We start from the raw sequence: 18,081 nt of genomic DNA, 5'->3' as shown, positions 1-18,081 counted from the left end.
CTCTGGCTCTCTGTCATTTAAAAGCTCCACTGGATTGCTACAAAAACAGCTTTGCTTTCAGTCACTGTTTGCCTTTGTGAACCTCTATAGCTTTGTGTGCACACACTGGCCACTTAAATATGACTTTTGACTATGAAATAATAACAAACAACAGCCCAAGCTTAGAATTTGATTTAGATATGTCATACTGCTCGCATGATTACAGTATTAACATTTTTGTGTGTGGTGGGTTTGCAAAATGAAAGAGGAGTCACAGATTTGTCGTATAATTCCTCCTTCATGTTGTCATCCTACACTCTTTCATCGGATCTACGGAGGAGCATCTTCACACCTGCAGTCATGCTGAGTCGCCTCCATCGATGGCACTGTAAGGGTAACTGCCATTAAAGACGATGGATTTAATTTAGTGAAAATGCTGCAGGTCTGAAAAATGCGACTGAGCAAGCTTTTGTCTGCTCAGAAACCCACAAGGATTCAAAGGAAACAATATGTATTAATAATATATTGCTAAATGTATCTATCTTCAAAGATGAAGCAAGTGACTCCTGAGAGCAGTAATGAGGGCGCTGTGGGCAAAGTGAACAAACACTCCCAAGATCATTATTCCCAAGTTAGACTCAGCCTGGGGAACAGCACCGTGTGTTTGCCGCTGAACAAATAGTACCGCCAAAATGTTCATTCAGTTAAAGAATATTCAGTCTAGAAATGCTTTTGAATATAGTGGAATCAGCCTCTTATGCACTGCTTCTGTCTGCCAAACGGAGGGCGCTTGTGTGTGCATGAGTGTAACCAAGCACGCCAGAAAGTGCAGCCCCCACACTCCTTTTCTATTCCTCAACAAGCATGAAAAAATTTGGACCATATCTGGTTTGATCTACAGCCAGTCTGAACATTCACCATTCAAAGTGAAAAGTGAGTGGGAAGGGTTAAAGGATTTGCACTTTCCAAGTTTTGTATATTTGTACGAGGGGGATCAGCAGCTTATACTTCAAAGCATACAGCAGAAAACATATTAAAAGTAGTATATCCCTCCCTATAGCCAACATTAGAAATCAAAGTCTGTCACCAGGGATTAAAAATCATACATATAGTATCTTCCTCTTTACACTCTTAGAAATGAAGGCGCTTACTAGAATCATACAAGGTTCTTTTGCAGAGCCCTCTTTAGTTCCCTGGAACCCTTTCAAATGGTTCTGCCAAGTACCTGACATAAGGGCTTATACGCAGAACCATCTGTAAAAGGTTCCACCCCAGACCTCCTTTTACCTATTTTCCTTCAAATTAGCTCTGGTTCTTGAACCGGTTCCATTCAAAAATCTTGGAACCTTGTTCCCATCTTGCAAATCAGCCTGTATTTCCACCAGTTTTGCCTGGAATCATAGTAATCAAGGATGTGTAATAAACGGAGGGCATTACACAATGCTCAAAAGAAGTAAACAGTGGAAGAAAAAGTGCAGATTACATGATTTCCTCTAAACTTTTGTTCTGTTGTTACAGATATTTGTTTTTACCCAAAAGACAATCTTGAGCCAACTATTAATTAGACGTTTGCATGCTCTTTTTTGTCTGACAAATTTTCTGTTGATTTCTCCACTGTCGGCATCTCAACCCTCTTTCCACCGTGTAGAATGGGCTGATACGCCCACTGATGTTGTCACAGTTCACGCTGTCAGGTCAAGGAAAACCTGTTATCTTTTGTTTACAGCTGAGAACCAACTTTTTTGGGTTCTGGTTTTTTTTGCACTGTTTCTGCCTTACAACTTTCCCATGAAGACACGTGTTGGGCACTGTGTGAACTTTGAGGGATTTTAAGGTTCGTCCTCACCATATTGCTCTTCCTAAACCCAGTCACAGAAACTTTAATTCTAATTCCTAAACCTAACTTCCATAACTTTATGTTAATTATGTAACTTTACATGAAGGACGGACATCGATAGTGGGCTGCTAATTCATAGGATACATTGGAATATTTGAGAGTGGGGATTTTTTAACACCCATACTTTCAGCGCTCCTTGAAAAACTCTTTCTTCCAAAAAGAGGTTTTTGAATGAAAATTGGTTCTCAATGGAATCCGTAGTCATTCTCCAGAAGCAAAGGGTTCTGGGTAGAACCTCAGTCCTTTTGGTAGAATATTTTTGGAACCCTTTCTGTCTAAGAGTATATGATACATAACATACAGTTCTTAGGAAGAGGAAACGTGCAAACAGCCATAGATGTGTCAGAGGTGTGACAGTTAATCTTTAAATTATTTTTTGCTTTCTGTCCCACCAAATGTCACCGTGGGCTCCAGGGGGAGCGGCAAGAGTTCAGCGCACACCTGTCCCTGTTTTTCTCCCGGCGCTCCTTTCTTTTGATGACAAGGGGAAAGCCGACGATGGCGGACCTTTCTCTATTCCCTAAGAGCGGGCGACAGCAAGCTTTTCAGCAGACGCATGTTCACAGGCCCCCTTCAACTAGCCGAGCCCCCGAGGCTAAAGGGCACGGCGTGTGTCCTCGCAGCGATGGAAATAGCCCGTCCGCTTCTAACTCCTCCCCATCCACAATCTGTGCAGAGTAAAACAGCTTGACAGGGATATTAAGCAAGAGGGAGGGATGGAGAAAAAAACAGAAAAAGAGAGACAAAACGAAGGAGGGGTTGAGTTATGATGGGAGGAAGCGGGGGAGGAGGAGACGGAAGAGTGCTGCTCCTTTTCTCCTTTTCAGCCGAAACAGTCTCAGGAGCTGCCCCCCAGCAACAGAGGGAGAAAAGCATGATGAATAATTAACTTTGAGAAATGTCACAAGCGGCACAGAGAAGTGTAATCATTTCTCTGTTGGGTTTAGAGATCTGTTTTTTATTCTTTTTCCTTCATGCCCTATAGTGCTGCACTACGCTGAGACTGTAACCCCGTCCCCTAAAAGCATCCAATACATCCCCCCCTACATACTTTTCAAATAAAAGCAAATAAATCATTAATATTTGGGCCTTTTAGCAGAATCACGGAGACATCTCACGGAGGTCTGCTACATTTTTAATCAAGTCATTGATGTCAGTCTCATTAACTGTAAAATCACGTTTAAGGAGCTGGAATCTCTGGTGGTAACGGTTTAATCAATGTCAGGAGGAGCTTAAACTTTGTTTCTTCTCTAGTTTTTGGAGAGCACAGCATGCCCTCTCAGAATGAATAAAAGATAAAAATGACAAATTACTGTCTTCATGTTCTAAACAAGCTAAATTTATCCTCTTTCCCATAAACCTCAGAGATGGGAAAATGAGTTATGGATTACCATGACCCAGTTTAATGAGGTAATTGCAGATATATATCATTTTTATTGTCATTTTTCATAGATTTGTTATAGAAAATGACCAATAGTTGGCTCCCACATGTATTAGTGAGTTCTAAATTTAAAATTGGCCTGTTTTCCATATGGAGAAGAGGGATTTTTATGTATTTTTGCCACCAATATTCATAACAATGGACATAACGGAGATAATATTTAGCCCTCAGTGGACACCATGGAAGGTCCTGCACTTTATTGCCTCTCAGCTCTGTGCTCTGGTGTTACTGTAGCAGACGTTGTAAAGGAGACTAATGACATGGATGATTTAATGCCAAAGAACGCTTAAAGATTTTTGTCCCATCGACGTTTTTGTTAATCAGGCACACTCCAAATGAGATTCCTTATCAGTAAACACATTGATTGTTGAAAATGAGATGCTGATTTTGCCAGCATTATTTATCTTCTTTGTAGATGACATTGAGTAATTATTCCTGTATAGTGCTGCTTGTGTAATATGGAGATTTATCCGTCAAAAGAAGTTTAAAGAAGATTGCTATCCATTCATAATGTATTTAACGTGTTGGATAGTATGGGGGGGGCGCAATAAGCTGTGGATCTTTTTTGGTGATTCCCTGACTTTTAATCTAGTGTTGTTATATGGTCAAATTTGTAACTTGTCCAATATTGGTTTATGACTTAATACTAGGGCTGAAATGAACAAAATTGGATCAATATATTGAGTTGCAACCTCAAAGGCTGAGAAATTAAGCCAATGCAGAAGCCAAGTGCCAAAAGTTGCCCGTTACAGCAGAAACATGTTGGGTTTTTTTTATAGTTAATTTCAACATTACTTCCAACTGTGAGGAACTCATTTGTTTACATGTTATTAGGGCCCAAAATTAGGCAACTTTAAAGTTGGAGCCAACTGAGTGACATTGAGAAATACAAGACGGCAATGGCCAAATGAGGATCTTTGGTAAGACTCGAGGCTTCAAAATGCCAGTCCACTAACCAGTGGGTGACGTCACAGCTGTTACACTACATCCATTATTTATGCAGTCTTTGATATTGATTCAATCATCAAAAATCCAATATTTTCATGCAAAGAGAAAACATTGATCTATGACATTATTTTTAAGATATGCCTTTATTTTGAAATTCCCACGGCAGGTCTGTGGCACCATTAACAATTAAGCAAACATCGTTCCCTAAACATTTAAATAGTGCTAGCCAGCCACTGCTAGGCAGCAAGAATGAAAAAGTAAAATGAGGATATTAAGTGCTGTATTTGACTCAGACTTGGCTGTTTGTTCCTTTATTGACATTTTTAGGACGTTTGTGTTAATGTAACAAAGTTAGCTCTCTGAGCTTATGCATGCTGACTTTGCTAACAATTGAACGTATGCAACAACGTTTTTTACTTTGACTTAAGGAATCTCTGCTGCTGAGTTTCCGACTTCTTCAGCTTTCAGAGGCTGCCTTAATATTTACTGATATTTTCTCATATCAGTCTCTGGCACCTGAATTGAATCCAGTCGTATTATGGCAGATTTTGTCATATCCGCAAGTACTGTATCGTTGCCCAACAATTCAGTATGCCATCATATTGTGATGAAACTTGTGATTCAAGCCTTTAAAACCTGGAGCGACATAACTTTTCCAGTGCTGGTTTCAGTTCCCTATCACACGTATTTAAACCTTTAACCTCTGAACAAACTGGTGGGTCAAAGTTCCGCAAATTACAAGAAACTAGTAGATTTCGAAAATCATTTTTTAAAGGAAAAAAATGTCTAGGGTAAAAAGAAAAAAGCTAGGGAAAAACTGTATTCTTAATAATAATAATAATAATAGTTACTAATGAAACTAGGTTAGAAATTAAATTGTATTTTTAAGCACTTTCCCCAGGTCATTTCCTAATTTTGAGGTAATTTTCTTGGACGTTTTCACTAATTCTTACTCATTTTTGGGTAATTTCTTCTTCTGTTGCCGTCTTTTCATGTTTTTGAGTGAAATCAAGCCAATTTCCTCAAGTTTCAAAGGAATAAACCCCTACTAAATAAGCATTAAGTTAATGACAACAACCCTAGCTGTATTTTGTGTTTAATGCCGGTGTTGGCATACTAACATGCTGGACTAAGATGGTGACAAATGTAAATGTTGAACTTGCTGAGCATCAGCGTGTTGACACTGTTACTGTCAGTACACTGGCATGCTATATTTAGCATTTAGCTCAAAGAGACACTGTGCCCAAGCAGCCTACAGACACCCAGAGCCACTTGCAACGCTGCAGACTATTGGTCTTGTTACATATGCAGGAAACAGACACACACTGAGATAAGCACAAGTGCAACTACCTTTCACATGCATACAGAGAAACAAAAATGACTCATTTGCAGAAATAACTTTCGTGTTGTAGTCCTTTGAGAAAACGTACCGATCCACATGAATGCCTGAGGGAATAGTCCCCTGGAGGGTTGTGACAAACTTCAAAAAAAAGACTTTATTATTTTCACTTTCAGAAAAAATGAAACAGTAATAATACTAGTAATGATTATTATTATTTTGTCCTTCAGAGTAAAAAACAAAGTAGACAATACAAACAAACACAATTAAAGAATAATGTACCTAAATATGGCCCAAATTTAAACCAGTCAGAACACAGAGAATAAAGAAAGCATAACCTAATTGCCCATCTAAAGCCAACGGGGGGACAGAAGTTTTTTTTTTTTCTTTTTTTTTTTTTTTTTTTTTTAACTCTCTGCTAAACTCCCCTTAAATGGCAAATCAGTGAGAAGAGAGAAGAGTCTCTCCTCAGTGGAGCAATCAGCATGTTAATACTGAAGCAAAACACCTCAAAGTTCTCCCTTGTATTTTAGAGCCCATTTTGAATAACCTAACAATAGCATTTAATTAACAGAGAGTTACACCTGAGCATTTAGATTTGAACCAAAGGAGTCTCTGTTGTTATTTCACTTGTCTTCCTCTTTAATTATTCTGAATTAGAGTCTCGCTGAGATTCTCTGGGGCTTTAATTAGGGACTGAATTAAAGTTATGTAAATACAGTTGGAAGCCGCAGAGTCTTTAAATAGAGTTGTGTTGCATCTGGTATTTTATTTTCTTTTTTTCTGAAAGAGAAAACATCCTAAGTCTTTCTTTTGAAGTTTGTCAAATCGCCTCAGGGTGCTATTCCCTTAGGTGTTTGTGTGGATTGATACTTTTTCTCAAAGGGGCTACGACATGAAAACTTATTTCTGCAAATGAGATTTTTTTTTTTTTTGTTTCTCTGAAAGGGAAAATGTGTTGCATTTTGTGTGTGTTTCCACCATGCGTACTTGTGTGAGAATTAACAGGAAACTGATATGCTCGGAGTTACCTGCCCATGGACATATTAATGACTGATTCTCCACCTCCAAATTTCTGATCCACTGTGAAAACGAAAAGAGCGGGATCAACCTCCCATTGGGCAAGATTAAATCCAAACTAAGTGCCTGGGCCCAGACTGCAAGCTTCTGTCTCTGAATAATAATGGGTTCTTTCAGCTGTGTTTGTCATCAAATTAGCCCTCTACTTCAGACGAGGCGCTCTCAGAGTGCAATTCTTGACAACGACGGAATTCAAATTAGGCAAAGTCAGTTTGAGGTTTGTAAGCTTTAAAAAGGGGAGAATGAGCTTCATTTGCAAGGGCGATGATTGCAGTAGGAGGTAAAATGACGGCTTTCCGAGTTCATGAAAACATCTTCCTTCCTGTGGCGCCGCTGCTTTTAATGGTGAGTCACATTATGGAAGACACAAACCTTCAACCGGCAATTGCAGCCTGCAGCTTCCTCTACATGCTTGAAATCCGACCCTCAGTCTTAACCACGGAACCTTTGAAGCTTCTCCATCATCTTTCCAATGTTATTTCATTTTCTTATTTGCCTCCTGAATAAACAGTGCATAGACTGCATTTATATGCAAGGAGGAAGGCTGTTTAACGGAGTTCTTGAGTTCACTTTTGTTTGTCTTCCTACCTTGAATTTTGCGTTCAAGGGACCCAAGTTGCGTTCCTCCTGCCTCTCTCCGCCTGACACGCTGTTCCTCTCGTACCTTTGATCAACTCAGAGGAAAACTTGCCCTGGGATGCGCCATCACTCCGGCACAGCAGGGGGAAATATAGGGCAGGAGGGGGCAAGGAAGAAGGGATGGAAACCCTTTTTTCCTCCTGGCACTTTCTGTCTTGCACACTCTCTCCAAAGGATTGAGCAACAATTAAAAAGATCAGTTTGGGGGCATCTGATGAAGTGATGGCAGGTTTGAATCTGAAATAGCTGAGACAGGTGGATGTGATGTGTCTTCATTTATAAAATGGTCTTCAGAAGGGACTTTGTCACAAGTAATCAGGAGCATTTCTAGGATATGAGGATTTTGGGGGTTTAGCCTCGGCCTCAGTAGGCTGGTGTAGTTCTCCATTTCAATGGACAAAGCTCTTTCTTCTTTATGCACTCTGGCACAATATTTAGCCTGAAAACGTATTTAACTTTTGTTATAAATTGTGATGTTAAAAGTATTAGTAGTAGATTTAATCAAAAAAAAATTGCAAGTTTGATTCTTTCACTGTCTCAAGCACCTGTATGAGTTGGCCTTTTATGGTAAAAGTAGTGATGCTAATATAATAAATTTACATTTTTATTTGTGGCAAATAAAACACATTAATTAGCTGGAATGCTTAATCACATGTGCAAAATCCAAAGTTAATGAAGACTTAGAGATGGGAAATGTATTATTTTTACCTTAAAAACTAGAACACTCTTGAACAAGGTCACACACCTTTTCCTGCACAATTGTACCAATGACATGTTACACCTGTTTTTTTGGTAACGCCTGCTCTGGCAGTATATCAAATTAGCCTATTTAGCCTTTATCTGGCTGTTATAATATACAATACAGCATGAACAGCATAAAATATACAGCATGAGAGCACAGCAGCTTGAAGGCAAATTAAAAGATCGCATTAATACTGTAGTGAGAGCTGAAACACTTTTATCAGTGTGTTTTTGAATGCAGCTCAAGTCCATTTAAAACACACAATTTACAGAGTTCAGACTACACTTGACTTCAAAATACTGTGCATTTTTCCATTACCACGAGGCAGCGTGATGCTGTTGACCTTGCTCAGTTTTTGATATTAAAACTAACTTTTGTATTGAGACCAATATCCTCGAGGTGTTGGAGGACTGTCTTTCATGATTTGAGACAGAGTGGGGAATTGATGTTGATTTTGCATTATAGTAATAGATGCCTTTTCATTTGAATGAATGAGAATGAGTTGATTCAAAAAAGCAATTCACCTTCATGGATAGGTCTGTGAGGCTTTATATTGTATGTCACAATAGAAAATTCAGCTTTTCTAGTTAAAGAAATACTTAAGTCTCTGAAGGAATAGTCCAGAAATTCCTTTTGAACTTGTTCTTTTCATATTTTTTTTCTAACTTCTGTATATATATATGTATATATAAAACAAACATGTTTTGTTTTTTGTCCACCTCTCATGTAGTGCATGGACAGATTCAATAATTTTACACCATCTCCTTTATTCAGGACACTCCACCTTGTCATGAAGAGTCCAAAGCAATTACAGTCAAATTTACAATCTTTTACAGTCAGGGTTGGTTATGCATGAGCTGTAACCCAGTAGTACTGAGGCCAAGACGGGCGAGAGAGGAGAGGTTATTTCTGCCAGATTTAAATAAAATAATATCTTTAAAACATGCCAAACATAGTTGATATCCAACAGTTGTGTTACAGTGTTGATGCTCTAATGCAGGCGTTGTCGTTTCAGTTCATGAGGCTACATACAATTTGATCCCAAGTGGGCCGAGGCCAATAAAACCACTGCATAATAACCTATAGATAACAGCACCTCCAAAATGTATTTGTCAAATGTATTTTTTAAATCATTCACCAGTCTACAAAATAGATGATGAGATTGCTTTAAAAAAAAAAATCATTTCAACAACATGCCTTAAACTCAGTCAGTCTACTAATCACTGTTGTTACATGTGCATTTTACTTACATTTCCACTCCTGAACCATATTTTATAAAATGTTCAATATCTTTAAATTAGGGCTGTCAGCGTTAACCTGTTGATCGTGATGTGTATCTGTGCCCAGAAACCCATTGTGTGATGCTTCGCTCATAGTCATTACTTCATTTAATATCACATATATTGTTTTTTAGCTGGTCTCACCGTCTTCACTGCAAACAGTTCTGTGAGAAGCAGACACTTTTGGCACTTTTGAAAAGAAACTCTTAATCTGATTTTGGAAAGAAATCCTACACATGCACAAGGAGACTAAATGGCACAAAAACCATGTTACATCTTATTTCCAGAAAATGTTCGGCCTTGAGAGGCTTCTGAAATAGCTTTAAACTGTTTGCTGAGAACAACGATAGTACTTTGTAATGGATTGTTTTGGTCTGTGTCTCGCTCTTTTTCCCTGCAGGGCTGAAGCAGATCCATGCCCTGTCCATCCAGGGGAACTATGAGCTACGTATTGACTTGGAGGACTTTGAAAATAGCACCGCTTATGCCCAGTATGGAACCTTTGGAGTAGGCCTCTTCTCAGTCGACCCTGATGATGATGGATATCCTTTGACTGTGGGAGACTATTCTGGCAATGCAGGTGCGTATGCTCAGTGAACTACTTAGACTTTGGCTGCACTATTTGCTGTGCTTGTATTCTGATTGGTACACACTATTTTTTATTTTCAAGTGCACGCTGCCTTGAAATAATATTATTTTTTTACAGTGCAGTAGGTGTGTCCACTTGTTAAGGCAGTTGCACATGGAGAGGGACAGCTAGTGTCTGCGCCTCTGCTCCCCAACCATCAGATCCAAGCCAGCTACCTGTCACCTTGATTAAATTACTGCCAATTAATTGCACTGCTTGACCTGCAGCGTAAACAAAAACCCCGCCGTTGAAATGAAGAAGCAATTTAAAGAACCTTTGGGGAGCGCTGCTCCAAGAACACAGGAGAGAATGAGGACAGATATGAGAGATGGAGCAAGGAAAAAGAAGGGGCAAGAAAGGAAGGAGGGCTGGAAGAAACTGGGATGGAGGAACGAAGGAGACAGGTGCAAAAGAAGAAAAGGAAGAAAGGTAAATAAAAATGAGGATAGAGGTATCTAAGGGACAGAGGAGTAAAAAAAAATAGGGCTGTAGCCAATTCAGAATTATGTGAGCCAAATCAAATTCAGCAGTTAAATACAAATATTCAACAGTTTGTTTTATATACATATAAAGTTTTAAAATATAAACGGGCTCAGCACCTATTTGCAAATGTACGACAATATTTTTGCACCAGATATTAAACAAAAGCCTGAGACTGTATCATATTAAGTTGCTGTTAGCTGTAAATTCACCCCCCCCCCCCCCCCCCATGTTGCTTTCCCTCTTTCCTTCGCCCTCAGAAACAGCACCACGCCTTCAGGCTTTGAAGCAAATTTTACATAGTGGCCAGAAGTACAATTACACCATCTGAGTCCATCACGTGATGCCATAGGGCCCAGAAAGACTTTTGACTTACATTGGGAAAGAGACTTCCATCAATCAGTCAATATATTTTGGTGAGCGTCAAAACCCCTACAAAATGACTTGTATTAATATCTAGATTTAATCCATTCAGTTCATTTGGAATGCCAAAAAGAGAGCGGCAAGCTTAAATTATTTGATCGCTATTCGAGCTAGCGAAGCGTTGCGCTGGAAGTCAGTCACTCTGCCAGCGGAAGTTATCCGCTTGGGCACACTTAGCTGCCAAGTTTCTATGCTCATGTACTATGGGCCCCAAAATACAGAAATTGCAGGTACTTTCATACCCCGGAAATAGCAGGTTTTTTGCTTCATGCACTATTGAACAGCTCTCATAGGAATAAATAGGGCCCCACCGCCACTGTATCCAGGTTTTCTTAATACATCTATGCTCTCTCCCTCCGTGGTGTTGCCTGCATGTCCGCAACTGCTTGTATCAACGAGTAGTATGAAAGTCAAGAGCACTCACTGTGCAGCAAAATTTTGGGGACCAAAACGTCCCCAAAGGTACATTGCACAGCACACTTACAAGCAAAAATAACCCAACAAATGCTCTAATTGATGAAATCTCAGTCGGCTGAGGGGTCTCCAACTGATCACTCAAATCTTTTACTTTCAAGGAGCAGCCCAAAAAAGTCTTGTTTATGAAACAGCTTTTTCCCCAGATTTGTAATGCACCTGACTTTTCCTCAGCACGGCCTGACCTTGAACTCATCCGCCTGTTGGTCATTTGAATCCGGTCAAATTAAGCGTACTCAAACTCTCCCAGGACACTCACCTCCCTCTAGGCTGCCACTGTTATTATTATTAGGAGTATTTTGCTCTGCTGTGGCTGCTCTCCGATCAGCTGACAGGTGCTCATTTGGGCTGTGAGCAGCTGGATCTTAATGGGCATCAAAGGAGGCTGCTGGCCCCCAGCCACCAAGGTGACATCAAGTGCCTTGCAAATGAGCCTTTAAGTGCTTCTGTTTTGTTTTATTTTTTCTCCCCCTCTCTCCTCTTTACTACATCCCCTGGACATCATCCCATCGTCGACGCCATCGAGCTGCTTCTTTTTCTTCCCCACTGTCTTTTTCCTGCTAATGTCGAGCAGCACACAACATGAATACCAGACATGCCTGTCAGATTATTTTTCCAGCTGACTGGTTACCATGGTAATATCAAAATGGAGAGAGTGGGACACAGTGTGAGGGTAAGGAGCCAGGCGGCCACATTCTGAGCAATTAAGGGTTGTTTGATGCCCTGACGAGCTGTTAGCCATCACCTGATGACTGGTGAGCGGTCTTTCATTCCGCTCTCGGCTTTATCCTTCTATCCACTTCTGGTCACAGTGTGAAGCTTGCTTTGGAGAGAAAGGAAGAGGACAGGGAGCGCAGGGGAGCTGGGGGGGAGTTTATTGAACATTACGATCTGTTTGAACATCCATTTGCTGAAAACTTTTTGTCTGGCGCGGTTTCTGCCAGAACATTGCTTTCATTTTACTTGTAAGCCTCTTCGAGCAATGGCTTGAAAAGCAATTATCGACATATTTATATTGTGAGTAGGTGTTTTTAGCTCAGTAATTTAATCGTGCAGATCAAACTTAAAATGGAGAGCATGATTAAGGGCACTTTGGTGATTTAACTTGCCTGTGCCACATAGTGCATCATTATCATACTCACGATCACAGGTTGCAGGAAATATTGCCCCCTCGTTGGCGATGTATGCGTTTCAAGAAATAAGTTGCAGTGATAAAAATACCCACAGGATTAACACTGATGTAACAAGAAAGAGTGAAGACTGACATATGTATGTGTGTGGTGAAGTCCGTCAACTCTGTCTTCTGCCCACTGATTGACAAACCTTTGGGGGTGTGTTATTAAAAAGAGGAAGATAAAAAGGTCACCACGGTGCCTTTGATAAATTGGCTACGAAGCTGTCTGACCTCCTGCTTCAGATAATGAGAAGCAATACTCTGGAGAGCTGTGGAGCTTTATTTTTGATTCTATCATCCACCGCTGTTCATAGAAATGATTAATTGAAAGGTCCTCTACTATTTTGAAGTTAATCTCATGTGGATGTGTCTAATTATTGGTTTCAGATCCAAGAATATTTTGGGGTAAGCTACAAAGGAGATGCAATAGCTGTTGCTGTAAAAAGAAAGAAAGAAAAAAGATGTGTTTTTTTTTTATCTCCAGGCTCCTCTTGTTTATGAGAACTTGTTTCATTATTTTTTTGAATAAATCTATATCTTTATCCAGTCCAACTCGTCAAATACTGATGTTTGGTCAGGGGTCAGTCGGTGTGAGATACCAACGCAGGGAGGCACCCTTTAGCTGCAGTGTGAGACGCACCAAGTGGCAGCATTTTGATGCTAGCAGCCACTGCTGTAGTGTAAAGAGCAAGAAAGTCAGCAGAGTGCAAGTGGGAGGGAAGGTGGGTGGGTTAAACAAACCCTGGACTTTCACTCTGGAGACCACTATTCATGCTCCATGTAAAAACAAAACTTAACAGTTGAACTTAAAAGTGATTTTAGTGATTTTAACAATAATGCAGTGTGCTGTGTGAAATTCTGTGATAATTTGTGAATAAAATCCTAAGTCTTTAAAGTCTTTAAATAAGTACTTCTTCATTTACAGCATTTTATATCATTACTATTGCTAAAATTGGTCAAATGCATATTTAATACTAAACTGCAGATGTTATTAATCATAAAGAAACTCTTTTTGTACCTTTTGTGTCAGGATCAGCTGTAGGCTGACCTTGCAGTGATGGACACTCTTTTGTTTTTACATGCATTGGTGTAATGTGCTTTTGCTGTCACTAGATGGCTTCATATGGGGATGCAGTGTTGCGACAGGCAGAGGAAGTAAACCCAAAAGCAAAAGTTTTCACCAGGTTCTAAGATGTTTTTTTAAAGAAGACTATGCATTTGTGGAAACTGGACATTACCTGTGAAAATCAAAGTTTATTTTAAAAAAGACCAATTACATGTAACAAGCGTAAATTGATATGCTGTCCCCGAGTGTCCAAAATTGATGCTAGAGGGCTACAGAGCATCGTAGTTTGATGTGTACAGCTGCAGACCAAACATCGGCATTTGACAAGTTGGTAGCAAAAATGTGCTTCTTTATCCTAACACAGCAGGACGCCCTCAGGTTAAAACACTGTGCCAACAATGTAATATAAGGAATGCGAGGGGCAGTGGATGGGTCCAACAAACCCTTGACATTTATGCGGAAGTCCAGTGTTCGCTTCCTGACTAAATGGGATGTTTTTTTTCTACACCTTACCATTTGCCTTCTTCCCCTAATCCTGACCATCTGTGCCAGCATGTGCATTTGCTGATGTCCCTGGCCATGTGCTGTTGTTATTGCCTAAACATAACCACATGCCGCGTCATCCCACCATGTGCTTGTTTTGAAATCACGGTAGCAGCAACCCAGAACTTGAACAGCAGGCATAGACGGACACCTAGGGCTTAGTATGTAGGTGCAGAACTCCACTGCAAAGCGGTAATATGTGACAACTTGGGATGGAGCATGTTGCATTTTTATCTACTGTATGTACTAACACATTCAAATTTTGACATCTTTCATGCCCTAGGTGACTCTCTGCTGAAGCACAACGGGATGAAGTTCACCACCAAAGACCGGGACAACGACCACTCAGAGAACAACTGCGCCTCCTTCTACCACGGTGCCTGGTGGTACCGCAACTGCCACACCTCCAACCTTAACGGCCAGTACCTGCGCGGCCAGCACACCTCCTACGCCGATGGCATCGAGTGGTCCTCGTGGACTGGCTGGCAGTACTCCCTCAAGTTCTCCGAGATGAAGATCCGACCTACCCGCGACCCCGAGAATAAATGAGAAAGACAAAAGAAAAAAAGGCGAAAAAAGTTTTTTGAAACATTACAAACCACTGTTTCTGACAGTTAGGCGGAGTTACTTGTCTTGATATTGTTTATTCACTAAAAAAAAAAAAAACATACCTCTTTGAGTTTAGTTGACTCTGCTGTTTGCCTCCCGATGTCTCACTCCCTTTTTGCTCCCCTTCTCCATCACTCAGCTGCTCGTGCCATGCCAGCTACCATTCCCCTCGGTCCCTTTCTTGAAAACAAAAAGTAACCATCATCATGCATATTTTTGATCATTCAGATCACACATACCAGAGCTCACAGCCCACTGCGCTAGCTTTACTCAATCTGACATGGTGGGCCAAGCATCGCCTGCAGGATCACACACCAGTAATTCGTCCCTGACATGTAACTCTGACCTCCCATCTGTGCTGACATGGCACTTTGATTGTGGTTCAGTCTCACTGCCCATTGCTGTAAAATCTGTGAGTGAAGAAGTTAAATATAATAGAAACAGACAAACTCTTTGCAAAAAATATGAAAAGGAGCTAGAAATCCTTCTTTTTCCCCATCTGCAAAGGAAGTCCAGCAGTGAGAAGGGAGAGCGCAGTGGTACACTATGTCACATTTACATCCTTGATCTGTGTGAATGAGACCCAGCAGGGTAGTGGCGAGAAGTGTCGGGCCTCAGATAATTGGACGGAAACAGAGACGGAGAGAACAGGGAAACAATTTGACAAGAGTTAAATTAGTCGAAAGGAAAAAAGGAGGGGCGGGGTGGATCAAAGGTGAGAGAGGAAGTGCAAGGAGAGGAGGTGCAAAAAGGATGAGAAAGAGAAATGGGAAAAAGAAAGAGACAACGGAGGATCTCATTCATCTGACTTGGGCCATTAGGGAGCATATTGGGCACTTTGTCTGATCTGCCTGCCAGCTGAGTACTGGCCAACTGATGCAGCACTCACAGATGGTAACCCAGCACTTTGTGTGTATGTGCGTGTGTGTGTATGTGTGTGTGTTGAAGGCAGAGAGAGACAGTCAGAGTTCTCTAACATTATCAATTTCCTGTCATGAGTTCAGTAAAGCGTCTCGACCTACTACAATGTTTAGCGCAGACGTGATGCATGGCTGGCGTACCTTTCACTCTCCATTTAGGAAGTTAACATCAATAACAAAGCCTGTAATGTATGTACATGTGACAGGAAGAAAAAGACGTTAAAGGAAATTAAGGAGACCGACAGGATCACAGGATTAAAGAGGAATCAGACTGTCATGCCTTTCCTTGTTGATCTTGTGTTCTCAGACCTGTTGAGGAAATGCTACATTTTTGCCCCCCAACATTCCCACCTCTTTGGTTTGTCTCTTGTTTTGTTTTTTTTTTCTCCTAGGTGGATTTGTTCGTGTGACACGGTTCCTCGTCATGCAAAGGGAGCTGTGAAGTAAGATCTGACACTCTCAACCACTGTCTTTTTTTCTCCTGAGTAGGAATTCTGCAACATGTTATGGCAAAAACTAAATTGCCTAAAGCAAAACAAAAAAAAAGAATAACAAAAAAAGAAAAAAAATGTGATGAAGAAAAAACACAAAGGCAAACTGTGGGCAGATTATAGTGCAATCCTAATTTTTTCTTTTTTATTTTATTTTATTTTATTTATCGGTGAACTTTTCTCCCTTTTCACCGAGTTTGTTTGGATGTACTAAAAGCTTTAAAAAATGATCTGTAGATTTTATTGTACAGTGTGTATGACTTTTAGAGCATGTGAAGCTGTTTTCTTACTATGCTAAAACACAAAGAGTACTCAAGCACATGGACTTCACAAAATCCACCGATTTAAAATGACAAGAAAAAAAAAGTATTTACAGAACTTTTTCCCCTCCTCTGCTTGAACAAAAAGCCGGAGTGCTGCTCCGGAAGTCGGCTACGAGGGGAAGAATGTGATTACCCCTAAAAGCACATGCCCGTTCAAATCTGCAGCACAAATATAAATCTTTTTATGAAGGCACAAAAATATGAGAAAGATTTGAAACCTCTTTAGCTGCCTTCGCTGGACATATGTGATCTTTCTCGGCTTTGGAAAGCCCCGTGGCACTGGGAGACAGTATGGAAAGTGTGCTGGAGGGTGTTGCCCCAGCTTACAGAGGGTTAACGTGCAGCACTCAGCAAACGTTGCACCGGATACCTCTGACACTGGAACAGCTGTGAGTTTTTCTGTCAAAGGGAAGGATCTCCCTTTGCTATCTCTGCAGCTATACGTCATGTCTCGGCGGACTGCTGCCACCTCTCTTCAGCATCAAAGCACAGACACGTGTTACAAGTGATGTTACAATGGCACAGAGTTTGAGGTTTGATAATGTCAGAGGATAAAATAAGTTGGAAAGAGGTGACTCAAGGAGAAGGGACTGGCGTGCGAGAACGTATGCAAATGTGTGTCTCTGTGCTAGACAGAGGGTGTGTGTGTGCGTGTGTGTGTGTGTGTGCGCGTCTACGGTGTCTCTGTGTGTATATGCACATGCTTCGGTTTGTACATGCCCATGTGCATGAGCCAGACGACAGAGCGGGAGTGCGTCTCTGTGGAATTTTGAAGTAATGTGATGCTTATGTACAACTCGCCTCCCCCTGCTATTTGTGTCGATAACAGAGAGATTTACATAATTATAACGAACTATTACTTATTGTGATTGTGAACCCATGAGAGTGGACACCACCTTCTGGTACTGTGTTGAAACTGCGCTCGTACCCCCACCCCCCCCCCACCCCCCCGAGAACCCCAAAATCTTCTACCTTCGCCTCGACACGACGTTGTGCTCACTGTATATGTTAATGCTATGTCGCCCCTTGTTATTAAAATGTAAAGTATTATTTGCCATGCCCCCCTTTCTGTGTTTTTGTTGAGTGAATGCCTTTATAGTCACTCTCTCTGCTGCAGCTTGCTAAGTCTCCAATGGAAGAGATGATAAAAGAGTGAAATCAGAGGTTCTAATCATTCCCAGTTATCCCGCTCATTACAGTGCATCAGCAACCCCCTGATCGATCCCCCAGGTCCCCAAACCTTCTATCTTTCTTACTGTGTACCTCCTTAATTGCCTTAGCCTCTGCTGCCAATTCCCTCTCACTCCATAGCTCCTAAATTCTCCTCTCTTCTCTTCCCCGGCCACCGACTCCCTGCCCCTTTATTGCTCTGCTTTTTGCCCCACTCTGCTCTGCCCCGGCCCTCAGTTCTCCCGTTCCTTCAGTCCCAGCGCAGAACTAACTCTGTTTTCTTTTTTCTTTTCTTTTTGGTGAAGTACTATAGATTGTTTTGCTGAATCTTGATACTGTGTTTTAATGTTCTTGTCAACATTTAATAAACATTCACATTTTATAAATGGGGAACACCCGGAAGTGTGTCGGGGTTTTCTCGGTGCATCTGTGCAT

At 40.9% G+C, this 18,081-nt stretch overlaps 1 protein-coding gene across 3 annotated transcripts in view; it reads left to right on the top strand.

The window, feature by feature from the left end:
• fibcd1b (fibrinogen C domain containing 1b) overlaps positions 1 to 16,766 on the top strand; it is a 147,132-nt gene extending 130,366 nt beyond the window's left edge. For all 3 annotated transcript variants that reach the window (XM_042509842.1, XM_042509841.1, XM_042509840.1), the window contains 2 exons: positions 9,746 to 9,925; positions 14,417 to 16,766. In XM_042509842.1, the coding sequence (XP_042365776.1) occupies positions 9,746 to 9,925; positions 14,417 to 14,682 (446 nt within the window). In that variant the 3' untranslated portion in view covers positions 14,683 to 16,766. The remainder of the gene's footprint in view (positions 1 to 9,745; positions 9,926 to 14,416) is intronic.
• The last annotated feature ends 1,315 nt before the right edge of the window (positions 16,767 to 18,081 follow it).

This window comes from Plectropomus leopardus, chromosome 20 (assembly GCF_008729295.1).
Source record: "Plectropomus leopardus isolate mb chromosome 20, YSFRI_Pleo_2.0, whole genome shotgun sequence".
Classification (NCBI taxonomy): Eukaryota; Metazoa; Chordata; class Actinopteri; order Perciformes; family Serranidae; genus Plectropomus; species Plectropomus leopardus.
This window is presented reverse-complemented; position numbering and strand designations above follow the sequence as displayed.